Source organism: Anguilla rostrata, chromosome 12 (genome assembly GCF_018555375.3).
Source record: "Anguilla rostrata isolate EN2019 chromosome 12, ASM1855537v3, whole genome shotgun sequence".
Taxonomy (NCBI): Eukaryota; Metazoa; Chordata; class Actinopteri; order Anguilliformes; family Anguillidae; genus Anguilla; species Anguilla rostrata.
Window position 1 is genome coordinate 15,357,420 of NC_057944.1, and position 22,488 is coordinate 15,379,907.

At 46.0% G+C, this 22,488-nt stretch overlaps 2 protein-coding genes and 3 non-coding genes across 8 annotated transcripts; all 5 read right to left on the minus strand.

Annotated features, from left to right (window-relative positions):
- Positions 1–1,117: 1,117 nt before the first annotated feature.
- On the minus strand, positions 1,118–15,134 carry atg16l1 (ATG16 autophagy related 16-like 1 (S. cerevisiae)). 3 transcript variants are annotated; one of them, XM_064301421.1, is made up of 21 exons: positions 14,947–15,134; positions 14,586–14,658; positions 13,352–13,473; positions 13,064–13,157; positions 11,753–11,858; positions 11,467–11,540; positions 11,009–11,260; positions 10,357–10,422; positions 9,746–9,838; positions 9,305–9,364; positions 9,082–9,126; positions 8,786–8,888; positions 7,151–7,256; positions 6,216–6,286; positions 5,657–5,728; positions 4,688–4,808; positions 3,988–4,093; positions 3,753–3,902; positions 3,610–3,657; positions 3,383–3,484; positions 1,118–3,303 (listed from the first exon to the last, which is right to left on the minus strand). In XM_064301421.1, the coding sequence occupies exons 3-21, from the start codon at positions 13,461–13,463 to the stop codon at positions 3,210–3,212; spliced, it is 1,875 nt and encodes a 624-aa protein (XP_064157491.1). In that variant the 5' UTR covers positions 13,464–13,473; positions 14,586–14,658; positions 14,947–15,134; the 3' UTR covers positions 1,118–3,209. The 3 variants fall into 3 exon arrangements, with proteins under 3 accessions (XP_064157491.1, XP_064157489.1, XP_064157490.1); XM_064301419.1 differs by lacking the exon at positions 14,586–14,658; XM_064301420.1 differs by lacking the exons at positions 9,082–9,126; positions 14,586–14,658.
- Positions 4,956–5,223, minus strand: LOC135237073 (small Cajal body-specific RNA 6). The gene has a single exon (XR_010324749.1). It is a non-coding gene; the product is annotated as a small Cajal body-specific RNA 6 (non-coding RNA).
- On the minus strand, positions 6,806–7,074 carry LOC135237071 (small Cajal body-specific RNA 6). Its single transcript, XR_010324747.1, has one exon. It is a non-coding gene; the product is annotated as a small Cajal body-specific RNA 6 (non-coding RNA).
- Positions 8,438–8,707, minus strand: LOC135237072 (small Cajal body-specific RNA 6). The gene has a single exon (XR_010324748.1). It is a non-coding gene; the product is annotated as a small Cajal body-specific RNA 6 (non-coding RNA).
- A 1,379-nt stretch (positions 15,135–16,513) lies between the features above and the next one.
- On the minus strand, positions 16,514–22,488 carry cldn15lb (claudin 15-like b). 2 transcript variants are annotated; one of them, XM_064301457.1, is made up of 6 exons: positions 22,335–22,488; positions 20,637–20,922; positions 17,648–17,812; positions 17,365–17,446; positions 17,079–17,192; positions 16,514–16,872 (listed from the first exon to the last, which is right to left on the minus strand). In XM_064301457.1, the coding sequence occupies exons 2-6, from the start codon at positions 20,854–20,856 to the stop codon at positions 16,773–16,775; spliced, it is 681 nt and encodes a 226-aa protein (XP_064157527.1). In that variant the 5' UTR covers positions 20,857–20,922; positions 22,335–22,488; the 3' UTR covers positions 16,514–16,772. The 2 variants fall into 2 exon arrangements, with proteins under 2 accessions (XP_064157527.1, XP_064157528.1); XM_064301458.1 differs by lacking the exons at positions 20,637–20,922; positions 22,335–22,488 and adding an exon at positions 18,821–20,537.

Here is a 22,488-nt window from a genome sequence, read left to right on the forward strand (position 1 = left end):
CCATGGGGAGGATGTGGGTGCTGTTATCTCAGGTGGCCAGTGGCTGTAATCCCTTGTTGTGTCAGCAGTCTAAGCGCTGTGGTCAGCACACAGCCATTAGGAGATTACCTTCGGGAGGGAAAATTAATCATGATCAGTGCTGCCAGATGAGTACAGCAGGGTAAAACACAGGTGAGATGTATGTAGCTCATCTTGAGCCGGGAACAGCGCCTAATGCTGCCCTTTCAACAGCAACACCCCCACTCCAAACCAAGAACCGTACAGCAAACCCAAAACTTACGGAGACAAGAAAAGTTACGAAACATTAAGAATTTGTGATTGAGGCTATGGAAGACCTAGAACACCCAGTATTATAGTAAAATATGAAACATTTTTTTCCCTGTAAAAATCTGTACAAGGACTCCAAAGGGTGAGCGTGAAAATGGCCGGCCGAAGGATCTGAACGATACACAGAACTAATCGCCTTCCCCCCCTCCCTCTCTCCCTCAATAACAGGTGAAAGGTCGTTTCAGGGCTCGCTCTCCCCAAAGAAGGTTAAGAGGCCCATTGAAGCTCATTCTACAGGTAACAGGCATACAAATCACAGCTGCAAGCCAAAATGAGACTGAAAATTATTACTGGTAAGGCATGAGGACATTTTGAAAGGTGGATGTAGCATTTTCTAATACGCGTGGGCCATGCTCCCGCGCGTGACCCAAAACTGGTGTGCACTTTAGACATGGTTACAGCTCATGACCGTGCTTTTGGCTGCATTTCCCAGAGGTAAACAAGAGGCTGGTCAGCAGCATCAGCTGGGTTTACGGCCTTTTGCCCAGATGAGCTCGATGCTCATTCTTAAGCCTTAATATCCAATGGCTGCTTGCAGCACTGATGGCTTTTTGGACTGTTGTGTGTCTGGGATTTGGTGGTACTAATCTGTATGAAGCCTCTTTACACCAAAGACAGACTACACTAACAGGTTCCCTTACATTAGTGAGCTGCCTACAAGAACACACTGCCTTTGTTATGCACTTGCAATAGCTTCTTAAGACATTTTCAAAAAAAGTCACATGGCCATTTGGCCCATTCATGCCAACTCAAAACCCATTTTCAAACAGGAAGTACACAATCAAAACAATTCGGTATGTATTCTTTATAGTGTACATACAATTAACATACATTACTGTAATTTACAGTTCCGAAGGTGATTGCAGCAGAGGATATGGGGATGATGGGCAGCTCCCACATGCTCCCCTAGCCCCTCCAACTCCTCACTGTGCTTCCGGAGGTTAATGACATGAAGAAGAGGAATACTGCAGAACAGCCCGAGGGCAGAGGTCATGAAGACGCCTGTCCATTTAAGGCAGAAAACCCACAGCTCCAACACCAAAAACCGAAAGGAGAACACAAACGAGCAGTGTATCAGGCCAGATCAGCGCTACACTGCTGCACCCTAGTGGGCCAGAGGGAAACTGAACCAAACAAGGCTGCGTTCCACAATGCAAGAACGCATACTACACACTCAAGCACTTGGGAGTATACACTGCCAAGAACAGTGGCAAATATTTACAAATTGTTTACATCTGGAATGCCATATGAACTATATGTATTTTGAGAACACAGACACACAAGAGGCCATCAGTACGTTGTAATATTTCTTAGATTAATAACAGGACAATAATACTGTACAAAATTTCAATAACCGCTCTTCATTGGAATTGTATAAGCAGCATCACATAAGCAACAATGGATAAAGTGTTAATGCATACTGATTTTGTCATCCCCAGCATGTGAAAACACACCAGGGGATCCCGCATATACTTGAGCTTAGAAATGGCAACCGCTACTGCAGTCACAAAGTTCCATACTAATGTGTGTTCTAGGTAGTACGCAAGTACACACTGGGAACACTGCCCTACTCGGCCTCCTTCATAACAGTCAAAATGGGCACTGGGAACTAACTTTTAAAGGACAAGAACAATGATATTTGCATTTGATATGCAATGAATATAATATGCAATTTTACTTTTTGTACAGCCATTTTTGTAGTTTTTTTCCAAGCTGAACCCTGCTCATTATACTGCCACTGTCCATGCTCTCCACCCCTCCCCCTGCTTCTCATTACACTGCCCCCTCCACCAATCACTAAACTGCAGCTCACAATACCCTCTCAATACCGTACACACAGATGTACAGGAAGAGGGGTCAGGCAATGCCAAATGGCTCTCCCACGTAGAGAGGAACACACTGTGGTTGCAGCCAAGATTCTACTGCTCTACCCACCAGTCATTTTAAATCACACACATCCATGGGCAAAGCGTCCCACACCCTCCCAGTAACCCACTAGGAACCTGAGCAAAGTGAGCATGTGAAGGGGCGAGGTGTCCACTGTGTTCCAGTCTTTCAGCAGAAGCAGGTCCACTTGGCATCACGGAGAAGATACTTGAATTGCACCCTGTTGCTTTTTTTCATCCGTAAAACAACTTCAGTGTGTTTCACATTCGTTTTCCATATTCCAAGACAACAATTGTTTTTTTAAATAAATAAAAATGCATGCTTCCAACCAGGTAAACAACTTAAGAGCCAACTTCATCAAGAGTATTCCAAGTTAACTGTTAAGACTAAACCGAAATTCCTTTTAAAAACACCCCCCCCCCCACCCCCACCAACTAAAAGGACCAGAATTTGCCAAAATGGTTAACTACAGTGATAATATTAATGCAGCTAATTGGGCAGCTGCTCGTTTGAGCAAGCCAGAGAAAAGTTTCAAACACAATGCAAGTTCAGTAACTGAAGTACTACACTGGTTATACTGTATTATTTTAAAATGAAAAAAAAGGTGTAAGTGAAGTTATTACAAACCCTGATTTAAAAAAAAAAAAAAGAAAAGTTCTGCATCGTCTTACACTAATTTTCCAACATTCCCATCAGCAGGAAAACTGGAAATCAACAAACACACACTGTGCAAAAAAGCAAGAGTAATAGACAGAGGGGGAAAGTAGGAGAGGGCACATTTCATTCCGATTTCGTGACTCTGTCGGCCTGGAAATCTGCATAAATACAAAGTTGGGGAAGTCCTCCTCGTCTCCTCTGCTGGCTGATGTCAGAGATGCTTTTTCGAGAGTCCTTCAGTGTCACAGGTGAAATGGGGACTCGGAAGGCGTGGTGGACAGTCGGCTGGCTACCAATGAGAGGTTGCCGTTCGTCCTGCAGGAGCACCGGGCGGCCAATCACATGTCGGACCAGAGCACGGCCTTGCTCCCCTTCTCCACGCTGACCACGTGGGCTCCAGACGGCGACCAGGACACCGCGTTGATGGCAGAGCTGCAAGAGAACACCAATCAGAACAAAGATACGGCTGGCGGAGCCAATCACAGCAGACAGCAGGGTGCAGGGAACCGACCTGTGGTGCTTCTCCAGGGCCCGCTCCAGCTTCCCGGTCAGCACGTTCCACACAAACAGGGTCCCGTCCGCTGAACCGGCTGCCACATAGCAACCGTCAGGGCTGAGGACAGAGCAGAGTCGTACACACGTCATAACTACACTCAAAACGCTACAGGCGCATCACAGCTAAACTCCATACGCATGCACAGACACACACCAGGCTATTCAAATCAAATGCCCTCTCACCTGAAGGTTACTCTAGTCCAGTCTGATCCACATTTGAAGCCTTGAGCGCTACAGAAAGAGACAGAGAGAGGGAAGGGGGTTTGAGTAGCCGTACAGCTAGCTAGCGGGGTTGCGGCCCCTGCTCCCAGCCACCGGGATCTCACCTGAAGGACTGCCGCACGCTGTTGCTGCGCAGGTCGATGATCTTCAGCAGGTCGTCACGGGAACAGGCGAGGAGCTCGGTCCGGTCGTGGTTCAGGTCCAGGGAGGTGACCCGGCCCAGCAGCTCCAGCTCCCGCACGATGCACTCCGCCCTGAACGTCACACACACACACAGAACTGAGCCAGAGCCGAACACGCTAGAGCACCATTAGACAAACACGGTGCCTCAGAGCTCACCTGATGTCCCAGAAACGCACTTTCTTATCAAAATGGCCGCTCATTACGCACTGCTCTGTGCACACAATGTCATTACAGCTGGAGCCGGCAAACACCGTCTTCATACCTGAGAGACAGAGAGGAGAGGGTGAGAAATGCTCACAGAAGTGAAGAAAAACCTCAGAAATGAAATGAAAACTGAAACTGGGGAAAAAAAGATCCCACACCAATGACAAAACTTAGGCTTATATTACATATTTGGATTTTCAGGTTGTTTGGAGTTGAAGTGCAATTTCTTGCTTTAGACCACACAACTACACATGCCCACTACTTGCCATTGTAAAGCCATACATAACTGAAATATCAAAAAAATAAAAATAAATAAATGCAGAAGTGAACTATCCTTTTAAATTGAAGTGCCATTCTATAAACCTGACCCGTGTCATTGGCTGGTATGAGTCTTGTTGCATAGTTCAATTTTGTTAAATAAAATAAAAATGACCACACTGAAAAGCTGCAACAGCTTGCTAGCTATCAAGTGTGTTCAGCATTTTAAATGATGGAGATGCCATGAACCAGCAATATTACATTATAATGAATATGAACATCTAAGAGCGGCCTATTAGAAAATGGGTTCAGGAAACCTTGGATGTAATCTATGGAAAAGGCGCCCTTAGCACTAGATGCTTAGATAGTGGGATTGGGGGCATAATGCTCTTACAGACTTTGCTGCGGAGGTCCCAGAGCTTGAGGGTCCGGTCGTAACTGCCAGAGACAATGCGGGCATTGTCCAGCAAGAAGCGGGCAGCCAGAACCTTCCCACTGTGTCCCGTGAGCGTGTGCTAACAGAGAGAGAGAGAGAGAGAGAGAAAGAACTGAACACCATACCTCCTGAACACTATGTCTAAAATGGGACAAACATAAGCCAACCTGTGCATGCAACATAAGCACTTAAAATGTCATTTAACTAAAGGAAGTACTCGAGTGAAGGTCTCAGCTTGAAAACTTGAGATCATGCGCTTGTCCCTGCCCCACAGCCCGATAACTCCTTGGAAAAATGAAAGTGTTGGATGTCCGTCATCACCGTGACCTCTTTCTTCAAGATACACAGGTTGAGAGGTCATCCTATCTGTCAGAGACCCCCGCACCCAACATAACACACCTAGAGCATGCTGGGAACAGAGCAGGGGCCTCTGGGAGATGAAGGGAAGCTGGGGGAAACTTAAGCATCAGACCTTTTACAGTACATCACAGACCTCCAGTAGACACAGGCACGGAGGGCATGTAGGGCAGCCTGCGCTCAGTTACACTTCCGCTTTAGCGTTAGCAGCAGGCGCCGCTGCCGGCTCACTTCCCCACAGGACACCACCTGCTGTAATTAAGGATCTTTCCTTTGCACATGCCACCCATGAACAAACAAAACCAGATAAGTTCACGTTTAGGTCCATCACTGAGAAATATTCCTAAATTACAGAGGTAGAGATCTTCATTACAAGGCTGAAATGAAGACTGCACATTTGATGAGTGCCACTGCTGGATCTAATTCAGGTTGAGGTAGCAACCATGTGGAGTCATAAATTCCCTAAACTGAGGCAGTATGGTTCAGCATGGGGGAGGTGAGAACAAAGCACTGCATAAAGTATGGGGGTGTGGGGGGTGGGGGGTGGAAGAGTTAATGCAAGGCACTTACCCGCAGCCTGAAATCATCTACAGTCCAGATCCTGCTGGCGAAATCATTGGACGCAGCGAGCAGGTAGGAACCCTGAGGGGCAGACACACCCGACTTAAACCAGCCAATCATTACTCACCGCCGAGATGTACGTGTCAGCGGCACAGAGGAAAGCTGACAGGAAAATACAAGACATTTCACTGTTGATTTTGTGCGTTTTGTAATAGAGGGAGAATGGGCATTCGCTCTGTGCGCAGAGCCTGGAGTAAGGGCACATGGGATGAACCTGAAGGTTGGAGTACACAGCAGAGAGGGGGTGTACACGAGGCCTTTCATTAGCAGGGTAAGACGCCTGGCATTCATCATCAAGTAAAGTTTCAAGTAAAAAAGGGGAAGAGTAGGAGTAACAGAACAGAGAGCGCGCAGCAGAAACAGATGGAAATCAGGAGTAGATGAAGCACAGAGTAGATGGAGTGTGTGTGCGCGTAAGAGAGAGAGTGTGTGTGTGTGCGAGAGAGAGAGAGTAGGTGTGTGTGTGTGTGTGTGTGTGCGAATGCATACGGGGGAGTGGTTTACTCACCGCACTGTCAAACTCGATGCTAGTGATCCCGGCATTGCTGCCAGTCAAAGCCCCTTTGTGCTCACAACGCCCTGCGGAGATGGACAGAGCGTATGCCAGCGTACACTCGCGCAAAAAACTAGTTATTTTACTATTACTGCATACTGAAGCTGTGCTCACAACAACAACAATGCACCAAGACCACAGACTCACTAACCACAGTGCAGCAGCATTTAACAAGCAAAGGCCAAAGCCCTCCAATCACAGTTCAAAAATACGCCAATAACTGCTCACAATACGAGCAGTATTCAGATCAAAAGTGTGCAACACGAGAAGACAAAGGGCCACCATCACCCCAAATCTCTCACTGATGCAACATAAGGCCATGTTATTCTGTGACTTTGCATCTCCAAGCTCTGGTTTAAAAACTGTTAGGTGAAATGAATGAGTGTACTTCTCACCACTGTAGAGGGGAAGTGATGGAGATAGAGAGAGGACTGCATAAAGTCTATTATAGGTTTAAAAGTGAAACGATATCCCCCTAAAGGGGTCACTTCTGCTTCTGAGAGTTCAGGTGGGCGCTCTATTCTTTCACTTAGTTCTCTGGTGAAGGTCTCAGCTTGAAAACTTGAGATCATTCGCCTGTTCCAGCCCCAGACCCAAATACTCCTTGGCAATTGGCTATGTTGGACGTCCATCATCATTGTGACCCCATATACTCAAGGAGACACAAGATGAGAGGTCATCCCATCTGTCAGAAGCCCCTGAACCCAACATCACACACCTAGAGCATGCTGGGAACAGAGCAGGGACTCCTGGGAGCTGGGAGGAATCTGGGGGGAAACTCAGGCATCAGACCTTTTACAGTACATCACAGACCAGCAGCACCTGGGAGACGGACTGAAATTCACCCATGCAGCCTAGCACACCTGACAAAGCAAAGATAGTAGATGTACCTGAGACAACCTCCCAGAGCTTGACCCTCCGGTCCATACCCCCTGTGGCCAGGAGACGAGACCCGGGACTGAAAGACACCGCGTTCACCTCTCCATCATGAGCGTCCTGTGGAGAGAGAGTCACACACAGTTAAGATGCAATTTTCAGTGTTCTTGGACTTTCACCACTGCTCATGATTGGAGAAGCCACAAATGCCAAAGGTTATGATTAGCGAGGCAAACATCAACTGGAAGAGCGGGCCATGGACCTATCAGGCAGAGGGGTCAAAAGGAAAGGCAGATTACCCGCCTGGAATACCAGGTTTTTGACAATATCAGGTGGAGGGGTCAACAGGGCAGGACAAGGTAGGACACCAATGAAAATAACCCATTGTGCAACACATCTACAGTGCCACAGCACAAGAAATGTGTAAGAATGTGGAATTGAATGTGAAAGAGGGGGTGATCAGGTACACATGGATAGGAATAAATACGGGGATACGGTCAGAAGTAGGGATTATCAAAGAGGGGTTTGCCTACATGAGCGTCTGGATCACAGAGGGATCATTACCTTGGAACTCCATAGAACAGTGTCTAGGGTAAGAATAGCTATGATCACGAGATGGCGCACAGTCACACAAAGAATCTTATTGCTGTCGCTAGTTTATGGGGGGGTGGGGCAAGCATGCTCTGCAGGTTCTCTATTCTGGGAGGTCTATTGCTGTCCAGACCTTATTTGGGAAAACAAAGGGAACTGTGGGTGTGGAGGGCTTGCTCAGGATTGTACTTTGGGGAAGTTCAAAGAAGCATTAAGGTAGACTCTGCTTAACGGATGTCTTGTACCAGTCATTGCTGTACAGAATCATTTGGTTATGTACTTTCTTGGTAAACATGTTCATGCTCATTAGCCTCAGCCAGCATGTCATCCTGTGTACAGCTAGAGGTAAGGAATGTATTCATATTTGCTCTCATCGACTTATCTGCTGATTATGTTTACTAATAAAAGATCATATTTTCACCTCATCAGCATCTTTTCAAAGCTCTTTTGCTGCTTCACAAATACCTGGAGCCTGGCACAAGCACACTGCTCAACACCAAGGTACATGTACCGGACTTTGGGTAATTAGTCCTCTCAAGAGTGCGAACTCCCCATCTAACCAACAACTAAAATAAATGAACATTTTTCCCCCCATGACACACAGGCCCAGTCAAACAAGACATTGATAAGTCGCTCTGGATAAGAGCGTGTGCTACATGATTGTAATGTCAATATAATGTCCCAAGATCACTGTACGGATTGCTGGTGAAGGTCTCAGCTTGAAAACTTGAGATCACTTGCTTGTTTCCATCCCAAACCCAAATACTCCTTGGCAATTGGCTATGTTGGACATCCATCATCACTGTGACCCCAAATTCTTGAGGAGACACAGGGTGAGAGGTTATCCCATCTGTCAGAAGCCCCTGAACCCAACATCACACACCTAGAGCATGCTGGGAACAGAGCAGGGGCTCCTGGGAGCTGAGGGGTAAGCTGGGTGGAAACTTGGGCATCAGACCTTTTACGGTACATCACAGACCTCCTCAGCCATGTGTGTGTTCATGGCTGTGTGTGTGTGTGTGTTCATGTCTGTGTGTGTGTTGAGCGGTGATACTCACGAATGTGTGCAGGGCCATGGAGGGGACTCGCACCTCCGCGCACGCCCCAGGCTGCGTCTCCGTGCCGTCGGACACACCGCCGAACGAGTTCGTGGAGCGCCGCCTGCCGGGACATAGGACACAGGTCATCACCGTGACAACTCCCTCCATCCCAGAGCGGCTCACGCCAAAAACACGACACACCCCGCTACTACACCCTTTCTAAGGACAGAACACAGGCGACCGCTCCCTACGACGCAACACCAACACATCTGCACACACGCACACACGCTACAAACTACGTTTTGCAGCTTCACCTGCAGTCAGGTGGGTGGAGTCCAGGCATCACAGACTCAGACAGGCTGTAGACAGACAACAGAAACCAACATCCAGGACACACAGACGCAGAAGAGGCGGGAGGTGGAGGTTCAGTAGAGAGAAGAGAGAAACAAGTTACGTCACACAGCAGAGAGACTCAAACAGACATGGCCTGTAAGACAGCCAGTGAGATCTGTAAGCACATGCTGTCACAGCACGTACCCAAAGATACTGGATATGGAGTCCAGGAGTCCTGAGGCAGGAGGCTGGGAATTACGCTTGCTGAGGAAGAGAGGACAAAACAACTCAAATCTACTGATCAGCCTCTCTCTCTCCCACCAGGTAAGCTCTACATCTTGACCATACACAAAGCCTTTTCAAAATCCTATCATTTTAAAACAAAAAAAGTTTCTCAGTCGATTTATGGAAAAGGACGAGGAAACAAAAATAATTCTGACATCATAATGTCTGTCGCTTCCTGATGAATGTATACTACATGAGCATACAGTGAGCTCCATGATGTTAGGGACAAAGGTATTTTTTTCTTGATTTGGCTCTGTACAACACAATTTTAGATTTGTGTATGTATTCACTGTATATGACACCCAGTTCATATGCTTCCTTAGCCCCTCGTCCCAAACCCAAACCCACACTCAGTCTTACCTAGGGGTGCGGCCGGGTGTGCGGCTGGGTGAGGTGTCCGCAGTCCCCGCCCCTTCAGGGGCATCCTCTGGCAGAACCTCTATGTCATCATCCCTGAGAGTAAGAGGGAGAGAGAGAGAGCACAACACTCACTGCTCAGTTTTGAAGAACGTACCACAGGGGGCCTCGCAACGTACTAGCAGGCTTAGCTGAGCTTGCTTAATAAGTGAAGTTTCCATTTCAGGCCAGTTTACACCAGACACCAATATCAAATGCACAAGCCTGTGACTGTAGCAATTAACCTGGAGGAGAAAATGTGTGACAATGCAAGTTACTGGATTGTTGTACTGGCCTTACAACATGGGCCCCTTTCATCTTTCACTGCCTCCTGGCTTTAAGGGTGGATAAGACAGGATGAGGAGATCTACCGCCATTTTAGGGTGTATTCTTTATGCAATTTTAAGCACCCAACTTGTGCGGTTTTCAGTTTTGGATCCCCGTTCAAACATTTATAACAAGGTCTAAATTATATATAGGCTGTGCTTGCAATGAAGCAGAAAATGTTTTCATTTTCAGCACAACCTAACCATGGAAATCTGACACGGAGTAGAAACGGAACAGGATGTACTCACGGGTCTAGAGGCAGGGGCTCCTTGGCTGCCTCTGCCAGGTCCTTCTGCAGTTTGGCCTGCCTGCGTCTGAAACCCACAGAAACCTGAGCATTCCTGGCTGCACACAGCACACCCCCACCCAAGCCTGTCCTGCAGACCCTTCCCCACAGTATTCAGGCCACAACTCCAAGATTACTGTACACTCCACTCAGTGTCATTGTTTGGCTCTAGGGCAGGGATACTCAAATATGACCCTCAAGGTCAGTACTAATGCTGGTCCTCTGCGCTACCTGGCACTCCATATTCCATTAATGCCAGTGACTGGCCAGAGATTACATTCACCTGGTGCGTCAGGTTTAAATCAGCCCCTGATTAGAGGGGAGGAATGAAAACCAGCAGCACTACTGGCCTCGAGGGCCAGATTAAAGTATCCCTGCTCTAGGGCACCAGCATTACCTGATGCCCTTGGAAAGCCACAGGGACTGTTTTTGCATGGTATTTATTTGATTACACTTCACTCAACAGATTTATACTCAAACCAATCATCTACATACTCAAGGTGAATTACACCTCCACCCAGTAGAGCATCTTCTAGCCTGTCAGCACCAATTGAAGAGTTCAGCCATTAGCCTCCCAGAGACTCCCAGCTCAGCCCTGCTATCCCAGGGGTCACCTGGTGTCCTTCTCGTTCTCAGCGTTGAGGCGGTTGGCCTCCTGGGCCTTCTCGGCCATCCAGCGGGAGACCAGCTCCTGGTTGTCCTCGGTGGTGCGGCGCAGCTTCTCCTCCAGCGCGCCGAAGGTGATCTGCAGGGCGTCGTACTCGTCCTTCAGCGTCTGATTGGCTCGCTCCAGGTCCTGCAGGCTGCTCCGCAGTTCCCTGCACTCCGCCTCCAGCTCAGAGATGCGCTGCTGGTACTGCAGCATCCTGCCAGCAGGGGGCAGAGTGAGGTCACACAGGCCAGCACGCACACGCAGGCCAACACAACAGGCAGCTGACGCAGCTGACACACACACACACAGGCCAACACACAGGCAGCTCACACACAAGCAGCTCACACAAGCACACACACACACACAGGCCAACACACACACATGCAGCACACACGCAGGCAAGCAGGCGCACACACTCACTTGGCCTCATTGCTCTGAATCTCCTTGTCCTTTTGCTGCATTTGGTTGTTCAGTTCAATGACATTCTGGGCCAGCTACAAAGGAACCAGAGGAACCATGGAATAACGGGCAAAACAATGCTGAACAAAGGGACACACTGCAGTCATTCATGAAAAAGGCATACACATCATCCCCGTCCAATCTACATCTGGAGGTAGAACAGGTTAATGGGGAGTTTGTATAAGATAAGTATTGGTGCGATTCTTCGCTCCCTCCAGAGGACGCTCGGACAGACAGACGTACGGACCTCGCCCCGCTTCTTGTGCAGCTCGGTCAGCTCCTCCTGGTGCCGGATTCGGATCTGGGCCATCTCCTGCAGCAGGGCGTCGCTGCGGCCCGCGTCGACCCCGGGACTGCAGGACACAGGCCATTAAATCACACACCTGCTCCACAAAACACACTGCAGCCCCGTCTCACCACACACAAACACACACTGCAGCCCCGTCTCACCACACACAAACACACACTGCAGCCCCGTCTCACCACACACAAACACACACTGCAGCCCCGTCTCACCACACACAAACACACACTGCAGCCCCGTCTCACCACACACAAACACACACTGCAGCCCCGTCTCACCACACACAAACACACACTGCAGCCCCGTCTCACCACACACAAACACACACTGCAGCCCCGTCTCACCACACACAAACACACACTGCAGCCCCGTCTCACCACACACAAACACACACTGCAGCCCCGTCTCACCACACACAAACACACACTGCAGCCCCGTCTCACCACACACAAACACGCACTGCAGCCCCGTCTCACCACACACAAACACACACTGCAGCCCCGTCTCACCACACACAAACACACACTGCAGCCCCGTCTCACCACACACAAACACGCACTGCAGCCCGTCTCACCACACACAAACACACACTGCAGCCCCGTCTCACCACACACAAACACACACTGCAGCCCCGTCTCACCACACACAAACACACACTGCAGCCCCGTCTCACCACACACAAACACACACTGCAGCCCGTCTCACCACACACAAACACACACTGCAGCCCCGTCTCACCACACACAAACACACACTGCAGCCCCGTCTCACCACACACAAACACACACTGCAGCCCCGTCTCACCACACACAAACACACACTGCAGCCCCGTCACCACACCACAAACACACACTGCAGCCCCGTCTCACCACACACAAACACACACTGCAGCCCCGTCTCACCACACACAAACACACACTGCAGCCCCGTCTCACCACACACAAACACACACTGCAGCCCCGTCTCACCACACACAAACACACACTGCAGCCCCGTCTCACCACACACAAACACACACTGCAGCCCTGTCTCACCACACACAAACACGCACTGCAGCCCCGTCTCACCACACACAAACACACACTGCAGCCCCGTCTCACCACACACAAACACACACTGCATCCCCGTCTCACCACACACAAACACACACTGCAGCCCCGTCTCACCATACACAAACACACACTCAGGTTAACACGCTCACAACACGCACGCATGTGCTCACTCTGCGGTCCAGGAGCCAGCAGCCCCACCTACCTGAGATCATGTCTGTTCTGGAGATCAGATTTATCTGGCTGGAGTCTCTCCGACAGTACTGCTTGCAAATCAGACTTCTCCAGCAAACGATTGTCTGAGAGAGAAGGAACACAGCCCCATCACGCACTTCTTACAATAAACGTTTACTGCGCATTAGTGTTTAATATCATTATATTAAAGCATTGGTTTTGCTGATAACATCCAAGATGGACGATCATGTTCATTAACATTCGCAGGAAACCTGCAATTAGGCAATCCAGTGAAAGGAAAAGGTGGAGCTGCTCTCACATTGGTGGATGATCTCCTCAAAGGCCTGTCTCTGCACCCGATCCCTCTGCTTCAGCTGCTCTGCAATGTGCCTTTTCCACCAGCACTGCGTCCGGCACTCAGCCCCAGACATCGCCGCGTATCTGCAGACACACAGAACTACTGAGGTCCTGAAGCCCTGTTGTATGCCTCCCCCTGTTGTAAGGGGCTAATTTTTTCCTGATAAACATGGCACAACTGTGAAAAACAGGGAGAGAAATTTGCTTCCTCTGCACTTTCACCAGCCAGCAAACTTTCCTCCTTTCATTCAAAACTGCCGACCAAACAGAAACGGCACTCCTGAAATCTGAGAGGTATTTCCTATGGATGACTCAGAAAAACAAGACAACAGCTAGCTACTGAAAGCATGTATGCTATGGTGCTAAATTGATCAGAAGTGCACAAAGCAGGAGCTGTAGGTTATTAGATTACATAGGATCTCAATTAAATTTTTCAGCCCAATAATTCATTTAGTGTGAAGTGCTTTTCTGTACCAGAAAAGTTGTGTACATTTTACAGATCCAAAAAGTGCACAGATTTAATCGTAAATACAAGTCTTTTTAAAAAGTCAAGTACGCTCACAAGTATGATTAGGTATTCCAAATCGGAGAGGGAAAGAAAATGTATTTGCATTTAAAGAAAGACGAATATCTTGCTTTCGTTGAGACACAAGGATGGGCCAAAATAAGACTGGGTCTCACGTCGCACTTCGTTCTGTGGCTCTGAATCTTGCAGGGCGATTAAATTAAAGCAGTGCAGAATTACTATCATTCGGTGTACTCTTCAGGTCACACGTCTGTGCTCGGTTGGTATGGAGTAATTTACGTGTTACAACGACATAGCTCTTCCACAAAACTAATGTCGTGGTAAAGCCAAACAAACTCTTACTTCAATGCCGCACGTGAAACTGCATTATACATTTCCGACAACGTTCACTAACTTGACACGTCTGTTTAACTGCCAAGAGTGTCGAGAGAATAAGCCAACTAACCAACAATATACCAATTAGACACGGCCAGGATATGGGAAAGAGCACTGCTTTAATGAAATCTAGAAGTGTTGTTTGCTAACGTTGATTTGAATAAAATGTAGATCTAGTACTTCAAACCCCAACCCTTCCCATTTTATCCAAATAAACCCCAACTAGCCGCAGGCCCACACATTCCTGGCGACTTTCTCCATAATAATATTATAACAAACTGCTTAATAAACTTACCGAATGGTTACCTGGTAGCTACAACCACCCCGTGTACCCAGCTCGGTAGCATGCTTAGTACCTTCCCACCTAACTACACGTAAAACATGGTTTATAAACAGCAAGCTAGCGTTCACTGGGAAGATACAGATCGCCACTGAAAACAATGACACAGTCCAAACACACGAACTGCTTAATAAACCGTAATACATAACTTTAATCAGAGTTTAATTATAGGTCATCATGAACTCATTAACCTCAGCTGACAATTTAGCATCGTAAATACACTGTACAACTCGGTAGCCGTCTTAATGCAGCATGTTTGCACAGTCACTGCTGATATTAGCCAAACAATCTTTAAAATGAAAAAAATGTTACTTACAGAGTGTAAATACGTCCCCTGAGCCCGAAAATTGTAACCAGTGCAGATGTGGTTAGTGCGGGGTTGCGCTGAGAAAAGAAAGTATTTTTATTCTGATGTTGCTTCTGCGAGTTAGCGATATAGCTAACTAATTCCTGCTTCTCGTAAGTCATCCGCCATCTTGGCTCCTCGGGTACTTCCTGCGGAAAGGCCTAATATTTGAAAATCCGTCGCGCGAAAATGACGTTCTTGTCGTCACGTTCCATTGTGGTCATTTTTTTTTTTTTTTTGCGGTTTGGGCGTTTGAATGAGCTAAGCTGGATGTTGTTTACAAAATATCTATTTATTTATTTATTTATTTATTTATCTTTTTATTTATTTCCCCTCAAGTTATTATGCATTTATATACGCTACTTGATATGCTATTTTGTTACTGCTTGATTTCCTACATGTTTTCTTATAAAACGTGTTTTCAGATTGACCAGAGACTATTTTTAGCGCAGTGAGTACTCAGTACTCTTTGAATGCAAGCTATGTTACTCTTAATTAACAATTTGCTGACTTGCTGTCACCTGTTCTTACAGTTGTTGATTGTGTTTAGTGGAAGACCTGAAATATAATGCATTGGGAACTCAAGGGAACAGCAAAGTAACGACTGATAACCACTACTGGTACTCATGTGCTGCTGCTTTATTTCCAGCAGAGGACAGTAGGCTACAATGCAATGTCTTTGTCATTCCCTTTGATTTGATAAATTGTTGAACATCCATCCATCCATCCATCCGTTATCTATACCTGCTTATCCTGGGCAGGGTCACAGGGGCTGCTGGAGCCTATCCCAGGAGGCAGGAATACACCCAGGACAGGCCGCCAATCTATTGCAGGGCGCACACACCATTCACTCACCATTCACTTACACACTCATGCTTTTGGGCAATTTAGAGTCTCCAGTTAGCCTTCTTGCATATTTTTGGAATTTTTGAAACCAGAGTAATGGTCGAACATTAATGTATCATATTTTGTTTTGTATTATGTGCGGTCTATATTTCTACCTACCTAAGAATTACATTTATGTGTGTATGCGTGTGTGTGTGTGCATGTTCATTCTTTTAAATGAAGCTTTAAACTTTTAATTGTTGTAATCAGAATTTATAGTTTATGAAGTTTAGTTGATACTGTTTTATAGTAAACTTACAGTTTTAGGCATTTTTACCTGACACGTGGCTTGCAATTTGTACAATTTTCATACTATTGATTTATGTCAATGTTTGTTTACTGATGCAGTTTCAGTACCTTGCTCAAATATATAACTGGCAAATTACTCTTAGTGGGTCAAACTAAGAGTTGAACCTGCAAACTCTGAGTTAGATGTACAGTTTCCTAACCATTATATGTGATACTGCCACCCTCACAGTTTATTTTGTAATTTTCCACATCCTCTTTGTGAAACTTACCATCTTTGTCTTGCAATAATTATTCTCTGTGAACTAGTAAAAATATTTTTTGAAACCACATTTACTGTATTACACTTTGTGTTAATTACTGGCTCTCCATTATATACCATCTGCCAAATAAAGAAGCTACACAATTTGATAGCAAATTATGATTTATTAGCTGATAAATCAATTAACCAAATATGCATTTATTCAATCTTTAATCAACATTTAAATTAGAGCTCATTCTACCTAGCTCATAATTACATAACAATTTACAAACAAAATAAAAACAGAAATATAAAACAAAAATTGCTTAGTAAACCAGTCAAATAGGCTAGTAACAACTGTAAAAATACCAATTAATATACAGACATGGAAATGTTTCTAAATCTAATGATTTATAAAATGAGTTTAAACATATGCTTTTGAAGTTCCAGAATCTGTTGCCGGTGCTTGTCTGAAGATCTTCTGATCTTGGCCAGCTGTAGAGTAGTTGTAACCATAACTTCCGCTAAGCAGAGAGAGGACAGCACGTCACACACAGACTTTTCTTCTTACTTTACTTTTTATTAACACTTTTATTGATTGCTGTTATCATATTTTGTGAGAAAAAAATTACACCATTTCTTTTTTGGGGGGAGGGGGAGGGTTGGGGAAGTTGGTCCGATGGTATAGTAGGGGAAAGGGGCGAGGCTTAGAGAACTTTGAATGGCTTACCCTTTAGGTGGAGCCCCAACAGCCTGCTTACAGGAACAGCACAGGAAAGCCCCTCCCAAAATGGCCAAGCTGGCTCCACCCCAGCCCATGTACAGGCCAGCCCCAAGTTCAAACCTACACAGAGATGGGAAAATATCTGTCACTGGTCACCAGAACCAGGAACATAATCAGGCATTGGGTGATAATCACACAAAAGTCCAGTTCCTAGACTGCATTACAGTACATATTTGCCTGCCTAAATCACAAGAGAAGTATGGATTGTCAGCTCGCTGTCCTTTTAACTTACTTGACACCTCCAAAGAAGGGATCGTAGAATTCTTGCACAACTCGAGCAGCATACCAGGATGCAGCTATCAAGCAACTGATACCTGTAGCAGAGAGAAATGAAAGAAAAGGAGAGAGACAGAGTGAGGGAGAGAGGGATAGAAGAAGATATACAAAATGGAAAATTTCATGCTGAAATTGTAGAGTAGCTTAAACCAGAACTACTTCTACTTCACTCCCCCTCTTTGATGTCATAATTTATCCAGCCATTGATTTCAAAGCTATCAGTGGATAATGGAACACACCTGACAGCAGGAACAGCCCGCCGCCAGTCAGGGCGATCTTGCCCTTGGTTTCCTTGGAAGCGCTACCGATCTTAGTGCATTTCAGTCCCAGCAATGACACGACGATCCCAGCCAGACCCAGCAGCAGGGCAACAATCATCAGAGCACGGCAAGCCTGTACGTAACCTGAACACACAGGGAAACAAACGCACTCAGTTACAGATGCACAGAGTTACAGGGACAAAAAGGGCACACCGAAGCAAATGTGCAGAGGTACTAAAAATTAAAAGCCAGACATTTTTTCTTCATAAGCACATTGTGGCAAGTTCAGCACTTACTAAAACCAACACGCCCTACAAGTAACTCCAAAGTGTACTGCTTGTGTTCAGGCAATGTTAAGGGCAAATGTTGATTGAACATAGGCCATAGAGTTACAGGGATTCAGGTTTACAGGAACTTGGGACATTTGCTTTAACTTTGACTTTCATATATGTGCAAGATAAAAAATGTTTTAAAAAGGAACAAACACAGTTTGATTTTGATTTTGATGATTGCTAAATCTGCCTTACTGTGGCTAACATGAATCTAGTCCATGGAGTTAGGAAAATGCATAAACAGAAATGCATCAATGTGACTTGAACCCTTCATTCTTTGGCCTTGAGAGGAATGGCCATTATACTATGCTGTACAATTCTATACTATACTGCACATCTTTCATAAAGTAGAGCAATTACAGACAAAGGTCCAGTCTACAGAGGAAAAAAAGGACAAGTTGGCTCAGAGCATGATCTCCAGGTAAATGGGTTAACTGGTGAGAGACAGGGTGTGGTTGACTCTTCACTTCCTTATAAGAGTGACTCTTACTCAAAATGGCAGCCATGCCATAGCCAATGTTGCAATAAAGTATCTCACCGGTTGTATGTTATCATTCCTTCCTGTTTTTTAAGATTCCCCTGTAACCAGGGATAAAATATCAATGAGACTTATAAAGGGAGTCAGCAGTCACCAGCCCCGGTTTTTCTGAAAGCTCTCCAGTGGTCCTATTTTTTTATTGACATGTCTTCTCTAAGTGTCGTAGTTTGAATTTCGGTCTGGAGGGCTGTGCCAAATACCTGTGAGCGGTACTCTCCAGTGGGTCCAAGAAACAGACCACAGGTATGGTCTCATGACTTGTTCGGCCGACGCTGTACCTACCTGGCAGGGCAAGCATAGACTCAAAGTCCCTACAGTTGGTTATGCCAGAACTGTCCTCAGCGCAGGAGTGCCACAGATTCTCATACTGCCGGGTGGAGACGATGACGCTGCCGGAGAACGTGGACACCTTCCAGTAGTCGTTGGCAAGAGAGGCGCCAGTGATTAACCAGCTCCCCACACACAAAAAGAACCCGGTCACTTCCGTTGCGGTAGACATCGTCGCCACAAAAAACGCTCCCGAGCCGAAGGTCAAACACTCCAAAAACTGAGAAAAGGCACAAATGCGCACAGGCCGAGAAAGGTCGCTGCCAACAGGTGGGAAGGAAGCTGGGCTTCTGCGTGTCTTCTTGCCGCTGCTGTGTCACTGAATGTCCTCCGTCCTTCCTGCCGCCGCTGTGTTACTGAATGTCCCCGCTCTTCCAGGTGCTGGGGACTTTACTCTCTGCTTAGGGGCTATAAAGTAATCAAGAGCCAAGCCCTTCCCTACGTGCGATGATGATGATAGAAGGAGTGGTCTCTGGGGTTTCAGGTTAATGGTGATCAATACGGACCTGGTCATAGATATTTCATGCTGAAAGTGATGACATCATTTTTTATGTTTGCCTTTTCAGCTAGGCTCAGTCATGTGAGACTTGAAGCTAACAGATAACATCCTTTCAATTGCAACAATACCAACATCTACTAAACATTTGTTTTATTTTTGCACCTGCTTTATTAAATGCTCAGTAAAATGTTTAGTGTTAAATCAACTTACAGAATACATATGAGGCCTAATGGACTCATATGTGCTCTGCTAGAGTTGACTTAACACTGGATATTCTACTGTGTGGGGATTGTTTTGGAGGGCAGTGATGTTTGGGGGACATCAGGTTATAACAAAATAACACATTGGGAAAGTGCAAAGGATAGAGAGTAGTATGGAATAGACCACTAGGAAATACTGCACAGACATCAACAGTCAAGCACTGGGTAGAGCATTTTGGAATAATGTACGATGGTAGCGGAGTAGAGTTGTGTAGAGAAGTGAGAAGTCATGGTGTGGAATAACGTGAGATGTAGATAGCAAAATGGAATTTCATAGAGGACAGTATTAAGTGCAGAACAGTAGTGTACAGCAGTGAGGAATAGTGTATGAGTAGAGTATTGCTTAGTAGAACCAAAAACGGAAATGGGAAAAATAATTCTGATTGCCTGAATATGAAACTCAGAATAGGTCATTAGTACAGGTGACACAAAACAGAACAGTTAATGTTTGGCAAAACTGGTTTTATGATGCAGAGACAGAGATAATAACTTTATGACCAGAATTTACTTAGCTAACCTGAAACCGGCCTTTCCTGTGTGAGTCAGAGGAATATTCTCTGTGTACAGTGCCGTGAAAAAGTATTTGCCCCCATCCTGATTTCCACTCTTATTGCATATTTGTCACACTGAATGGACATAAATGTAAATTAAAATTTTATTTATTTCATGGAAAAGGTTATCAAACACCCATATCACCCATATGAAAAAGTAAGTGTCCCGTTTTTTACTCAATCAACTAAATAACCAAATTTCATTGATAATTAGGTTCAGCTGAACAAAGCTAGCCCTGTTGAATCTGAACCTCAATCATACTGAACCATACCTTCAGAGTGAAATAGGCACCACAAAGTTTTTCCAAGAACACTACGCCACGATCAAAGAAAATTCCTGAAGAGATAAGAAAATAAAGTTGTTGTGTGTGTGACTGCGTACGTGTGTGTTGCGGGGGGGGGGAGGGGGGGGGGGGGTGCGTGAGTGTATGTGTGAGTGTGTGTGTGTGTTTAGGACTCACCGGGCAGGCCCAGGACAGTCTTGTATGTGTTACACTGGACAGATCCTGAGGAGGTGGCTGCACATTCCATCCACAAACCCTGGAACTGCCGACTGCTGCTGGTGACCGAGTCCGCATGACTCTTTTCCTTCCAGGCATGTGAGCTAGTGCAGCTAGACTCCAGAACCCAGCCCAACAGGCCCAGGAGTAGGCCCAGGATCTGCAGCCCCAGAACCGCCATGCCCAGACTGAGGTACCACCTGACCCAGCAGAATATCCACCCCAAGTATCCACAAGAAGAGATGGCCTATTGGCGAGAATAAGAGGGGAACACACTCACTCTTCCATTCAACTACGTCTCGGTGAGTGATGGTGCTGGCATACTGTCAGGTCTCCAGAAAAGTGTGTGAGATTGTGCTGCAGCCTTGAGCAGCGTTCTAAACCTGAAACTCTCTGAAAAATGTATACCACGTTATTTTCACGCGAAGAAAAATAGAAAATTGAGCTGCTGGTTTCAATTCTTAGAAAAATTTAATGCCTTTCCAGTTTTTCTTTCCAATTTGGAATGCTCAACCATATCTATCACCCATTGAACTTCCATTCTTGTGTCCAGAGAGCATGAATAAGCACGTTATTACATAGTACAGAACACGTAGTGCTCTGAAAGAAAGTGCAAGGTCAGAGCATCACTACAGACCATATGATTATGTTATACCACCTGACTAACTCTCAGACAACTAATGTCAAAAAAGCTGCCAATTGTTAGTTTGTACCTAGAGATGTGTTGTATCAATATTTGCTTGATTGCCCCGTATATTTTGGCATTTATGTTTGTTTTTTCATCTGACAGTTCCAGTCCACTCCTACAGAACAAGAACTTTCATTCTTAGCCAGTGTAACAAACCAATAAGAGGAATCAAATCAAATTTCACATTTCCAAAATTCATTCAATCAACTTTGAATTCCTTAATAAAGCTATTTCCCCTTTCCCTTCACCATTTGGAATGCCCAGTCTTGCTCAAGCTACAATACTCATGCTTCATTGTCAACCCGGGAGAGCTTAGACAACCACAAGTCCTCCTCCAAAGCATTTGATCTCAGCCACCGCTTCTTATTACACCACAGTTCACAAGTTGTGCATCTCCCAAACACTTTGGAGAAAGATACTTAATGCGCAGTTGAATTTGCGTGCACCCAGTTGCCCAACAGGGGTCACTAGTATGTGATGACATGCTATCAGCTGAGCTGAACCCTCCGATCCGTGGGCAATGCCCTGCAAAGCTGCCAGCCACAGCCAGCGCTGACATGGTCCGGATTTGATACCAGACCGGGGATCCATCCATACATTTGAATGGTGTCTCAACAAGATGGGTCATCCAGCAACCCCCGGTCCCAATTCTTGTGTTATTCTCCAAGGTCATACCGCAACATCACTACGACTCACCACTGTATCAACAGCTCTGATTAACGTATCGGTAGATGCTTATACCAACCTTTCATTAGCAAGTATAAAATGGTGTATCACAAATCTCTGTATTGATTGAATTAATTTTCCATAGCATCTGACTTCAAGGTAAGCATGAAAACAGGAGACTAGAGGCATACGGGTTTAAGTAAGGAAATCCTGGGTTCCCTGACAGGCTGTAAAGGGTATTGGAGGCAACTTCCTTCCTCCCACTGAAACTGAAATAAAGAAGTAGAATACAGCACAAGTCTTACCTCTGGCTATGGTCTCAAGTTTGCCGGCCCAGTAAGGAAAGAGACAAAGGAATTATCAGCGGTGTGACCAAGATGGACACTTCCAGAGTGGGGAGAACTTTCTGGAAGAGCGGTCATGTCCCTGTTGAGTTAATATTGGGCGGAGGGTCATTGA